Raw genomic sequence first — 13861 nt, forward strand, 5'->3', positions numbered from 1 at the left:
TTGGCGCAGGCTTGGCGGGCCGAAGGGTCTGCTCCTGTGCTGTACTGTTCTTTACTCTCTCTTTGCTCTCTCTCTCTCACAGACAAGTCCAGATACTTATCCTGCTCATGATAACAAAGTGTGAAGCCGGATGAACACAGCAGGCCAAGCAGCATCTCAGAAGCACAAAAGCTGATATTTCGGGCCTGGACCCTTTGTCCGGATCTAGGCCTGAAACGTCAGCTTTTGTGCTCCTGTGATGCTGCTTGGCCTGCTGTGTTCATCCAGCTCCACACTTTGTTATCTCGGATTCTCCAGCATCTGCAGTTCCCATTATCACTAATCACTCATCCTGCTCACTCTGGGTTTCTTAGCAGCCTTTACACTTGATGCTTCAGAGCAGTGTGTGTACCCCTTTGACTGAGGACTGCTGACCAGAAAGGCAAGCTGCCTGGATATGTGACTGCCTTAATTGGCACAGCAAAGCAAGGCAGGGATGCTGTGAGCAAGCAGGCGAATGAGCACTAAGAGAACGACAGATTAACCCTGAGGTGAAATTGGTCCACTGCATGAGGTGGCTGCCTACACATGTGCACAAAATGCCCATGAAGCAGCATTCAACACTACTTGCTGTCCACCTTATAAAGCAGGTTTATACTTCCTGAGTGTCCTGTAAGTAGATTGGAGAGCTGCCATGATGATCGTGAGGCAGATGGCAATGTCTGTGGATGAGTGGTCTGGTGCCCATTGATCATGCCATGAATGCTGTTTGGTACTGAGCAACATGGAGGCTGCCCACAGTCAGTGAGTAGCTCAAGTTGCCAGGTATCTGCTGTATTTCAGAATCAAGAGGTCTCAATAGCTAGCTTGCTCAACATGTACGATAGGAAGCTGAAGATTACTGAGGGAGTTATGGTGTTAACAAGGTATTTGGCAAACAATAATTGTCCTTCATTGATTGCCTGCTGCTTGTCAGCAAGAAACTCACTTCACCATTCGACAAATATACAAAAGATGCAGCAAGTTGCTCCCAACATCAAGATGGACTTTATTGGCTATCTCGCTGAATTCTAACACAGATTCTGTGATTGCTACATTGTTCAGCCCCCATCAGATTCCTCCCATTGTCTCTTCAATTGTTGAATACTTCTGCTAGTGTGCAGCCAGTTTCTTTGAAAAATTACTGATAGGTCATTCAATCCCCATCTCATCATCTTATAGTAAAACAATCCCCACACTTATGTTGTTGGCATCAACAGTCAGCTTTAAAGGTTTTACATAATTCAGAATGTCTAAAACCAGGGCTGCTGTCAGGATAGCTTTCAAGTTTTCAGACATGCTTTGGCGCTGTGGGATCCAGTCAAATTTTCTGCCCTTCTTCAGCAGTCATAATAGCATTGAAGCTCGAAATAAAACTTGCACTAGCATCTACTCGAGACAACACAGACAAAATTTCACATTTTGCTTTTGGCAAGGGAAAATCCAAAACAGCCTGTATTTTCATCTCTCTGGCTGCTACTTGGCTTTGTCCCACAATGCAGCCAAAAAAAAATACTTTTGCCTTGGCAAAGTTATTCTTAGCCAGATTTATCACCAAACTGGCTTTTGTAGCTGATCAATTAGTTCAGCTGAGTGGCGTAAATGCTCTTCCCAAGTTGGACTAAAAAGCAACCAACCAATCTAAGTAAACCGCAAAATTACAGATTCCTTCAATAACTTTATTGGTTAATAATTGGTGCATTATTGATTCCAAACAGCAATCATTTGCATTGATAAAATCTGTGATGTGTTACAAAGGCTAATAGTTATTTGGTATTGTCAATTAAAGAAACTTGTCAATATCCCTTTAGCAAGTTTATCTTTGTGACAAATCATGTGTATCAAATTGATTCAAGGCAGCCCTCCAGTCTTGGAATATGAATTTTGTTACCACTGGCTTAGCGATAATCAATACAGACTCTTTGTGACCTGTCTGGTTTTGGGACCATCACAAGAAGTGAATTCCAGCTAATATGACTTGGTTCAGTGACGTCATTGTCCATTATGAACTTAAACTCTTCCTTTGCTTGCAATAATCTCTCCGGATTGGTTCTGTAAGGGAGTTGTTTTATAGGTAGCACATCCCCTACATTAACATCATGAGTAACAAACCAGTTTACTCTTCCCTATTTCTACAAGTTAATACCATTCTTTAATAGCCTTTGTAAGTCATTTCACTTGTCACCTGGAAGATGAGACATGATTCTACCTTAACCTATTAAGCATCTCCTTGTTTTCCAATCTGTTTGTGGGAGTATCAGCATTTGAATTTTAAATTTCTGGCCAATTCTCCAACTATTCTAATGTTTCTACTTCACTTGCTACTTCTTTCACAACCACAAATATGCTTACTTCCTGACTGTCGTCCCTGTCATAACATGACATACTGACATTTTTCTTCTGTCTGGACTAATCACTACACAATTCATCTCCCTGAGTTTCTTTTTGATGTGATAAAGTCCAGTGAATCTTTCTTTTAAAGGTTCCACAGGGACTGATAGTAACAATAACACAGTCTCCAGAGGGAGAAAAAAAGAAGTTGGTCTTTTTAATGATCTCTAGTTTTCATTGCTCATTGAACATCCTTCAACTTTTTTTTAGCCACTTCACATATTTTGGTCAGTTTTTGTCTAACTTCAAAACATGGGCAGAAGCATAAGTTTTGAGCCTTGATTTATCCAGTTCTTTTTAATTAGTTTAAATGGTGCTCTCACCTTATGCCCATATTTCAGTTCATAAGCACTAAATTGAACTCAGAAGCAATCCTAATAGCAAATAGTAACAAAGGAATTCCTTTATTCCAATCATTAAGACATTCTTGACAATAAGCTGTGATCATAATTTCCATATTTGATGCCATTTTTCCAACGGCCCTTGAAATCGTGAGTTTTTGTTTTATTCATGGGATGAGGCTGTTGCTGGCCAGGCAACATTTATTGCCCATCTCTAATAACCCAAAGGGCATTTAAGGGTCAACCACATTGCTGTGGGTGTGGAGTCACATGTAGGCCAGACCTATTCGTAATTCCAGATACTTGTTGAATTCAAATTCCACCATCTGCCCTGGCAGGATTTGATGCCAGGTTACTGGAACATTATTTAGGTCTCTGGATTAACAGTCCAGCGATAATACCAGTAGGCCAACGCCTCCCCCCGTGTGATAAGCAAAAGATGTAAATTGTTTCATTCCCAAACTACTCATAATTTATTTGAATATTTGTGACTTAAAAATGTAGCCTTGATCTGATTGTATTTCTTTGGATAATCCATATCTTTGAAATTATTGAACTAACTTTTCCACTGCCATATTTGTAGTACTTTCCCCTAAAGGCACTACTTCAGGAAATCTTGTTGAAACATCCATAATGAAGAAAAGATACTGATTCACATTCCTGATTTTAGGTAGGTATCCTAGACAATCAATTAAGGCCCTGCTGAATGATTCTTCAAAGGCTGGTTTCATTATTAAAGGTACAGTTTCCATCAAGGATTGGGGTTTCTCCACTATCTGCCATGTATGGAATGTCTGACAAAATGTGACTGCATTTTAATGTAATGCAAATATTAAAAATATCGTAATATTTTTGATTTGTTCCCAGCATCTATGTGACCTGCCATTGGAATTCCATAAGCCACTTGTAAAGTTTCATCATGATACTCATTTGGAACTATGACCTAATTGACCACAGCCCATTCCTCATCAGATGGTACTTTAGGTGGTGTCCTTTCATCATTAATGCTTTGCCTTTCCAGTAATAACACTATAGTATTGTTTCTGTTTCAATTTCTGAGTAGGCTGTTTGGTGTAACTTTTCCAATTCGGAATCCATCTGTCTCCCTTTGTTTATTTTCTCTTCACTTTCCTTTTTTTTCTTTCCTCAATTCCTATTATCTTCTGTTTATCTTCTAATTCAATTCTTTCAATTTCTTTCCCTCTCAGTCTAGTTTTATTTTTTTCATTCCTAACTGTATTTTAGCTAATTCCAGCTACAACGCTCTAGATTCACATTTCCTTCTTTCAGTTCTAAATGCTGGATAATCACTTGAAGCATCTCATCTTTGCAAAATCCTGATTGGCCTTCTACCTTGAATTTGTTTGATAACTGTCTCAGTTTAGCCATCATCAAAGATTTCAAATAATTCACCATGATACCTTTCACTTTATTCAAAATTCAAAGCCATCTACAGATTTTGGACAGTAAACTTTACCAAAATGCTGCTGCTTAATGTCCTGGACCACCACATACTCAGTATCATTTTTAAAAAGAAAACAGATTTCTTTTAAACATCATGAGTAACAAACCAGTTTACTCCTCCCTATTTCTAAAAATTAATACCATTCTTTAATAGCCTTTGTAAGTCATTTCAATTGTCAGCTGGAAGATAAAACATGATTCTACCTTAACCTTTTAAGCACCTCCTTGTTTTCCTTGTTTGTTGGAGTATCAGCATTTGAATTTTAAATTTAACATTGAATTAAAAAATCCCGCTAAGTGCCCTCAGTTGTTATGATCTCAGTTAATTGTTGCTACTGGATAAATTTCTAACATGGGTTAATTTTTGCATTCTAATGAAATCTTCTGTAAACATTCCCTAAGGATGGTCCAATTTCTGCAGACAGGGAAGAGATGATGGGAGGTTCCCCTTTTATTCAGCTTTCAACTGATCAAAGACATGTCTTTTCAAAGATTTTCTGAAGAAGGGTCTCAACCCGAAATATCAGCTTTCCTGCTCCTATGATACTGCATGGCCTGCTGTGTTCACGCAGCTCTACGCTGTGTTATCTCAGATTCTGCACTGGCAGTTACAACTATCTCTTTTAAAAGAAAATTATTTTAATCTCTTTGAGTGCTATAACTCTCAAAAACAGGTAAATGTTAGGTTTTCTCGTACGTTTCAAAGATCGTTATTTAATAGCCAAAATCTATTTCAACTGCATCTAGTTACATACTCAAGCAGACAGTGAATGGAAAAGAAGTTGCATCAACTCACATCTCAAAAAAAAATCAGGAGAATCACTGTGAAACTGCTTCTCCTGAGATGGAGTCTTGAAACATTGCAGACCTGTGGTTTGCTGAAGAAATAGGGCCTGAAGAGTGCAGATTTACAATAGTTTAATGTTTGACACGAACAAAGTTCCCTGTTTCACTTCAGTCGAGATCCATTTGAAGCCTTCTATTATAAACATTATTTGCTTTTTCAAATAGGTAAGTAAAAGCTAGTCTGAATTCTTTGCCTGCTGTTAGATCTTAGTCAGTGCCTGTTTCTTGCCTTGTCTGGAATTTTTTCTCATTTTTTGCAGTTTCAAAAATGTGCCTTATTAAACATCTTAGCAGGAGCTTTATTTCTGTCATTTGACCATAGTATCTGTCTTTTATTGTCCTCTCAAATGGTGTGTGATGACTCAGCCATTGTCAATCAACAGGGTCCATTTTTAACGTCATAACAGAAAACATTTTGTGCCAAATCTATTCTTTGAAATTCCATTCTGAAGCTAAAAGAAATTAGTAAGTCTATTGTGAGCCACTTCTTCAATTATTGGGTAATGACAACCACTAACACACACAAAAGATCTGTTGTATTTATATTTCTGTCTCAAAAGCCTGTTTGCATTTTATTGTCCTGCCCTGACATGAAGGCTGGTTCGAATGCTTTGTGTCGTTCCATTTTTATTGACAGGAAAGAAAGCGTCACCTGACTTCACAGCTCAAGCTTGTTTTTAAAATAACATCTTTTCTCTATAAATGCATTAGCCCATTTAATGAATGTGTGTGCAAGTCTGCAGGACACTTACCAACAACATAGCACCTTAAGATTCCATAGTTTTGTACAGTGATAAACTTTACTGTAAAATTTGGAACAGTAGTATAATTTACAGTACATGTACATCTTATTTCTAACACTGCGAATAAACATATGGTAAACATTGGTGCTGTATGAAACTTTCCTTAGAGCACATCACATAGCAAATATGATCAAGAAAAATCCCACAGATATCTCAGGAATTCCCTAGCCATTAATGACACAGTGAGTCATCAATTCTAATTAAACTTCACTTTTGCTAATCTGACCTCGAAACCCCCTCTCAAGAGCTACTCCCATATGGACTGCGTCAATGACTGCGACTGTTCTGGTTGATCATAATGCTTTTCTGGGTCCATGATCCCCTTTAGTGGTTGTAATCAGGTTAGCCAGCTGGACCCCATAGAATATGAGTTCCCTGATTGGGGCTGTTAATCTGGTCCAATCAGGGAGCCCTGGCATGACATAAAAGGGTGAGATATACTGTGTTATCTGACTCTGAATGATGCAGCACTAAAGTCAAGGACTGCTCATGTGTAAATAAAAGGTGACTTGCTGATGGGATACTGTCTTCTGTGGAGTTATTTCACCCCTCAACTCTGAAAACTGCATTCCAGCATGTATTCACTGGCACAACTCCAGCTTTTCACAGACAGTTGATAAAGGTAGGGGTTTTTGCACAAACAATGCTTAGGGAAAGAAGGATTCACCACACTGTCATTACTGAGTCAATGATACAGGAGCTTGCAGAGTATGAACTGGTGGTTACTCTTTTAGAGATCCTTCTGAGCCCCTGTATATAGATCCTTGACGGATGAAGCACCTGATGACAATAAATCTCCAAAACCCTTGGTCAGCTATTATTGAAATGAACCATGAGTGTTGTTCCTTGATCATTAACCATAAAATATGGGGTACCATTTCCACTCCAGTATCGCACACAATTCTTTCTGGAAAAATGTGCTTAGGGTAATTCCCTTTCATCACAATAACTGATATTTCTCTATTCCAAAATGAAGTCGTAAGCAAAATTTTAAAATTACAATGAAAGGTATTTTATGTAGCAATCCAGTTTGTCCACTGATCTAAACTTTACAATTGAAGGCCTCAGTTTTCCACCAATGTTAGTCTCGGGTTTGTTTCTTTATGACACTGATCACCGAATACAGGTTGTGGACTTTGAACATATGCACTGTATCCAATTTCCTGGGATGTGTCAGTAGCAGTGAGTAAACTGATCTGCTGTAGACTTCACTGTAGCTTCTATATATTTCTGTTTGATTATTTTTCAAAATTCTTTGTAGAAACACAGTTTTATTGCAGTTGGTATCAAGCATTGCTCTGAAGTAGAGAGATATGTGTAAGGAGAACCTTGGTTTAATGACTTTTCCAAAGGAATGCACTTGTAACAATGCAGTACTGCCCTGAAATCCAAATCTAGATTCTGTTCAAATCTATATTAAATTTGAATATAGTGGTGAGAGAGCTACAAACTATACCATGCTGAGAATTTTAAACCGTTGCAACAGCTGAGATGAAGTAACCTGGTAGAGATAAAACTTGCTGTTCTGTATAAGTCATGATTGTCAAAGGCAGAGATCTCACTTTTAATTACAATTAATTTGAATTTCAGGAGTGATCCATCAAAACTGGATGCATTTATCATGGACAAGGCTCTGTTGGATTATGAAGTATCAATTGATGCTGAGTGCAAGCTGATAACAGTAGGGAAGCCATTTGCCATTGAAGGTAAGAACTGAGTTGCGTACAAGCCAGACAAAAACTCAGAAACATTGAAAGCAGCATTTTGTCACATTCTGAATTCTTATAGAATTAAAGTCTGGTGTTCGGATCTTCCCAAACGGTCCTTTATTCACATCCTTTTTCCAAGCTGGTGCTCCGGTTTCCTCTCACAGTCCAAAGATGTGCGTGTTACGTGGATGGGCCATGCTAAATTGCCCATAATGCCCAGGGATGTGCAGACTAGGTGGATTAACCAATGGAAATGCATGGATACAGGGATAGAGTAGGAGGATTAGGCCTGTGGACTGCTCTTTTGAGGGTCAGTGTGGACTTGATAGGCTGAAAGGCCTGATTCCAAATTGTAGGGATTCTATGATTCCAAAAGCTATAGCTTTCAGTTAGGTCCTGAAATGTACATTTAACTTTGCACCTGATTAAGCATTCTGTCTCTGACTTTACAGCAATTCAGTAATTCCTCTTCTTTATTTATATTACCAATGCACAATGTGATACCTAATCTTAAATATCAATCAACTATCAAATTAATCACAAACCAATAAATAACTTAATTTTTCTGATGTTAGTTGGACTTGATTGCTAACATGTGCTCTTCCACATCAAATGCTTGTGTGTTCAATCCACTTTCCAGAATTTCAGCACATAACCTATATAGGCACTTCTATGTAGTACCGAAGGAGAGCAGCATGAGACTCATACGAAAGGCACATTTTTCTCTTCAGGTGGATGCTAGAAATCCCATGAGCTACTTGAGAAAGCACAGTGAATGATACCAGTGTTCTGGTCTCATCAACTATCTTTATTTGAACAATTAGCCAGAATCAGGATTCTTTGCACTGCAGTCTACATGTCTGGGATTACCAGCTTGTGCCAAGATGACTGTCACTCTGCTGGAAACTGATTTCATAAATTGGTGGTTTGAAATTTGGAACAGGGTTCAGATTCCTGAGAAACTTCTGCTTGTTTTATTAACTTCTTGTGGATTCACTGCTGTTGGTGAAGATCTAGACTAAAACGATTTCTTTTCATCTTCCTAGGATATGGAATAGGCTTGCCCCAGAACATAGGGTTAAACTCCAACATTTCTGAATTGATCAGTCGCTACAAATCTGATGGATTCATGGATATGCTGCATGACAAGTGGTACAAGATGGTCCCATGTGGAAAACGAACGTTTGAGGTGACAGAGGTGAGAAACTTGAAGTTTATTTATTCCCAGCCTTATCTAATAACGTTTGGCTCAAAAGTATTCACATTCTGACTTTATTGTCAATGCATTTGGATAGGACTTGGCATCTGTAAGTGCCATCAGAGCCATTATTGCTCCATTACAACATCCAACTAGTTTCACAGGTGATTCCATTGTCTCCACCTGACCTGAAGTTCATTCCATGTTTCATTCATTCCAGCAAGGAACAGCTTCTTGACATCAATCCTACATTTTGACTGTCAACAGTGTGACTTTGTGTTGTTCTGTTCTATCAAGCCCATTTACTTCAAAGTAATGTTCATGAACTACATTTTTCATTACTTTTTGTGTCTCATATGCCTCATTAAGATAACCTCTTAGTCACCTCTGCGGTGGATATGTAGATAAAATGAGTCAGCTACTGATTTGCAATCTAATCAGGAGACTTGCATTCCCTGTGAGCTGACAGCAGCTAATATGTCTCATGGAACATAGAATTGTGAATGTGCCGATGACCGTCCTCTTGTTGCTCTGGTGCAATGCACCTCAGACCACAAGAAGCTGGTGTCTGCTCCTACACACAGTCTGATGCTGAGTTCTCCCTAGCTCTCTTCTGAGACTAAAATTTGAAATATGCTTTTTGCAGACATTACAAATGGGCATCAAACATTTCTCAGGGCTGTTTGTTTTACTGTGCCTGGGCTTTGCTGGATCTTTACTGACGACTGTTGGGGAACAGGTTGTCTATAGGCTGGTCCTCCCAAGGATTAGGAAACGGAAAAGATTTAAGTATTGGCTCCACACAAGCCAGGTGAGACGTTTCATACAAGCACTTTGCTCATTACAACTTAGAAAATCAAATAGTAAATGGTTGAACTTTGAACTTTATTCACTCTCAGCCTTTTAATACAAAGAAACATATCATGCACATCCAAAACTAAACCTTTCAGATTCTCATATGTATATGAAGGTAGGTGAATTCCCCAATAATAATCATCACCTGAACACAGTTAAATAACCCAAATGAAATGAATTTATTCAGTCCAAAATGAGGAAAGAAGTGAACAATTTAGAGTCAATGCAGGGGCAGACGTTATGTGAATTCTTGTGTCATTGAATTGTGATTATAACCTGAAGGCTCTGAGCAATGATTACATTATGTTGTCCTATGTATGCTGAAATGAGGCCACATAAAAAGAATCTTGGGAGCAGTTTGCTCACTTACCCATGCCTCATTGTATAACTGAGTCTCCAGACCATGAATATTCCGGGTGCTGGAGAATTTGCGACCTATGCTGCTATACCTGATCCCAGTTAGAGTTACAGTGTTACTCTCGGTATCCCAATATCACTGTTTACCAGGAAATGCATACATGAGGTCACTGACTGGAGTCACCATCAGGCTTTGCTGTCCTGACTGCACTGTCCCTCACCCGCTTCCCAGCACATTCAGAAAGGACATGGAGGAGGACACAATGTTTTTCAGGTTGTTTTCTGACTGTGTAACCTGAGTGTTGGGCTTTTGTCTATGACCAAGTGCAGTAAATTCTGTTGAGTCAAATGATAACCAGATCACCATTCCTTTTTGCAGAAAATCCATCGCGTTTTAAATATGAACTTTGAAGAGCAGAAAATTCAGAAAGTGAAGACAGATAAAAGGTGAGATTTTTATACAAATACACAAATAGTTAGAAGTAACTGCTCTAAAGGCAGCATTGGTCAAAGAATAATATAAAATTGATAATAAATTGAAATCAAGCCCCACCTCCTTAGTCGACAAATTATTTGATGTTTCTCACACATAGGGTTCAGAATCAAGATTCTGTAAATGCAGGGATCCTCAGAAGATTGGAATTAATTTTTAAATGAAATGGCTAAGAGGAAATATGATGCTGAGCTTACAGAGGTGAAGATGATTTCCAAGTCAGCAGCAGTTTGATTTGCCCACAAGCACAGAACTAGGACTAACGGAACAAGAGTTGGGCATTCAGCCCCTCAACTCTGTTCTACTCTTCTATGATGATTCATATTATACCTCCAATACTCTGCTTTGGCTCTATATTGTTTAATAATCTTGGTTATTGAAAATCTGCTGGCCTTAGGTTTCAAATTATTAATTGAATTGGTATCTGCTGCTATTTTTTGGGGGAGTGGGGCTATTTCCTAACCTCTCTCCTAAATAATCCAACTCTGACTTTAAAGATTATATATCCTTGTTCTTAATTACCTGCCTATGGAAAATATTTTCCACTATTGACCCTGTGAATTCCTTTCAAAATCCGAAAACTTCAATCAAATTATCCTTCAGCCTTCTATATTCCATGAAATGCAAATTTAGTTTATGTAATCTCCCCTCATAACTTATCACTCGGGAATCCTGTTCACGTTTTGCTAAATCTATTCTGCACTCCTTTCAAGATCATCATTTCCTTTCTGAGCTGTGGTTCACACCCATGCAAAAGAATTTGGATTAGCACCTGATTACCAAGAAGAACGGGTGGGTATTGGGATAGATTAAACATTCCTTGGGATCCCATTGGAGATGGGACCGAATGCAATGTTGTTGCTAGAGAGCAGATTCCAGGTGATATATCATAGCGTTTTTCTTGATAACTTTAGAATATTGGGCAGTGTGTCTGATTTAACAAGTAATGCTCACAGTACTGACACCTGAAAAAAGAAATGTACAGTTATCTTAGATGTTCTGCATAATTAATTAAACGGCTTAGCAATGAGTTACCTTTTAGCAAAGCTAGATAGATGTATGGGGAAGGCATGGTAATAGCTTTGTATTTCACAGATGCACCTTGAAGAAGATCCAGAAGGTGCCACCTACCACAGTACGAGTGACTTCCCAAGCGAGGTGGAACAATGTGAGGAGGGCAGTGGTCAAGGGTAACAGGAGGGCCCCAGCTGAGTTTCAGGCTTGTCCACGGGATCGTTACATGATCAAATCAGAAATGGAATCGCCTGGTGTGATCTGCGAGAACGGAGGGATCGAGCATTGTCAGCAGGGTGAGAGGAACACACACGACAATGAAATAAAAGAACTGGAGCAAAGGATACAGGTGATCAAAGAGCAGCTGCGAATTGCCATGAACAAGAGAGATGAATTAGCTGCTTGTATTGAGCTGCCTACAGACGGTCTCCAAACTCCTACGTACACTGGCAGTAAAGAAAATCATGACAAGAGGTGATGGTGGCCATGAGTTTACACATAAATGGACCTTTTGATTGAAAAAAAAGACACATTGGCTGCAACCTTTCAGAGATCTTCACCTGACCATTTGGAATTCCATGAAAGCACATTTCAGAGCACTTCTGCTGCATGAGCATCACTTGCAAGCTGATTTAAATAGAAGTTGACATTAACTGAAGCAATTATTTTTTAACTATTACAGAAAATTCAGGTGCTTTTACTGAACCTGAAACAGAGCAACTTCCAGGATGTTTAATAATAAAGATCTTAAGTCTATGTATTTAAAATCTGAATAATATTGGAGCAGAATCTGAGGAAATCTACTTCACCAGCATCAGAACAGAAAGGGTGGGGGGTGGTGGGCAGGGATAGAAAGATGATTTTGAAACTGCAATATATAAAACGCATTGGTTTGCTGCTAGTCTCAGACAACCGTTGTTGCTACCTACAACATTTCAGGTAATTGATATGTTTTTCTTTGCTGTTAAAAGTTGATATGCTTGGTTGCAATAGACATTAAAAACAAATCACTTTGGACTTGAAGTGCTGCAACATTAGCAGGACTATTGTTTAAAAATCAAGACACCGTGAGTGCTCGCATTTTCTCATCACAGGCTTTTCAAGCTAATTCTTTTTTTGGTATTGCCTTCCACACACATATACTGCACTCACAAACTTAATATGAGCAATAATTAATTGCTGATATCCTTTATTTTCTCCCATTTCCCTAAACAGACTGTCTCCTAGCTGTCGCAGTCTAAAACAGAAGGTAGCTCTGTTAATAAGGGATGACGTGAGTACAATGAAGAGACATGATCAGAGAACCAAATATAGAGTCAGTTTGGGTGGTGATATGAAATAAGAAAGGATTATTATGCAATGGAATTTCACATCCAGATTGAGGCGGGAAATTTGGGTCTGAAATTAGTGTCTTAAACATAGATAAAGGTAATCACAAGTATGCAAAGTATAAAGACATGCCTAAAGTGGAACGGAAAATATATTAAAAGGCAGTAGGAAACAATGACTGATAGTTAGGAAAAGATTTCTTAACTGTCAACCTAATATATTACAGGGAGAAAGAAAAATGCTATGAGAAGGGTGTGCTATCCATGCTAACTAGAGGAAGTCAAGCATACTATCAAAATTTGAAGAAAATAAGTTCAACATTGTGAAACGTAGCTTTGTAGAAAATTTTAGAAACAAACTGAAAATGGCTTTGAAAAGATCCAGATTGGAACAAGGTGGGAAGCTAACAAAAATAATGTATAAGTGAGTATATAAAAAATGAAGTAACATTTATTCCCTCCCCTCCTTTGTTAGCATTCTGCAGAGACCATTCCCTCCAGGACATCTCAGTTCATTGAATCAGGGAATAGAGTCATAGAATCCCCACAGTGTGAAAGAGGCCACTTGGAGGCCATTTGGCCTCCAAAGAGCATCCCACCCAGACCCAACCCTCAAAACTATGCCTGTAACCCTGATGTCCCATGGTTAATCCAGCTGTCCAGCACATATTTGAACTGTGGGGCATGGTTGGGAACACAGGACTGGGATATCATTGTTATTACAGAAACATGGCTCAGGGTTCGAATGGACCAGCAGTTTTATTTCCAGGGTATAGATGCTATAGGAAGAATAGAAAAGAGGGCAAGTGAGGAGGGGTAAGTGGCGTTTTTGGTTAGGGGGAACATTACAGCTGTACTTACAGAGGATATTCTTGGGAGATTGTCTAGTGAGATTATATGGGTGGAACTTAAAATTAAGAAAGGGACGATCATTTTGCTGGGATTGCATAATAGGCCCCCAATAGTCAGCAGGAAATTTAGAAGCAAATATATAGGGAGATCTCAGATATTTGTAGGACAAGAGGGTTATAATAGTAAGGGATC

At 38.8% G+C, this 13861-nt stretch overlaps 1 protein-coding gene across 1 annotated transcript in view; it reads left to right on the forward strand.

The window, feature by feature from the left end:
• grin3bb (glutamate receptor, ionotropic, N-methyl-D-aspartate 3Bb) overlaps positions 1-12295 on the forward strand; it is a 73790-nt gene extending 61495 nt beyond the window's left edge. Inside the window, exons 5-9 of the mRNA XM_048559387.2 lie at positions 7454-7569; positions 8619-8770; positions 9417-9581; positions 10362-10429; positions 11571-12295. Of these exons, the coding sequence (XP_048415344.1) occupies positions 7454-7569; positions 8619-8770; positions 9417-9581; positions 10362-10429; positions 11571-11967 (898 nt within the window). The 3' untranslated portion in view covers positions 11968-12295. The remainder of the gene's footprint in view (positions 1-7453; positions 7570-8618; positions 8771-9416; positions 9582-10361; positions 10430-11570) is intronic.
• Positions 12296-13861: the final 1566 nt, after the last annotated feature.

The sequence above is a fragment of the Stegostoma tigrinum genome, chromosome 30 (genome assembly GCF_030684315.1).
Source record: "Stegostoma tigrinum isolate sSteTig4 chromosome 30, sSteTig4.hap1, whole genome shotgun sequence".
In the NCBI taxonomy this organism is placed as follows: domain Eukaryota; kingdom Metazoa; phylum Chordata; class Chondrichthyes; order Orectolobiformes; family Stegostomatidae; genus Stegostoma; species Stegostoma tigrinum.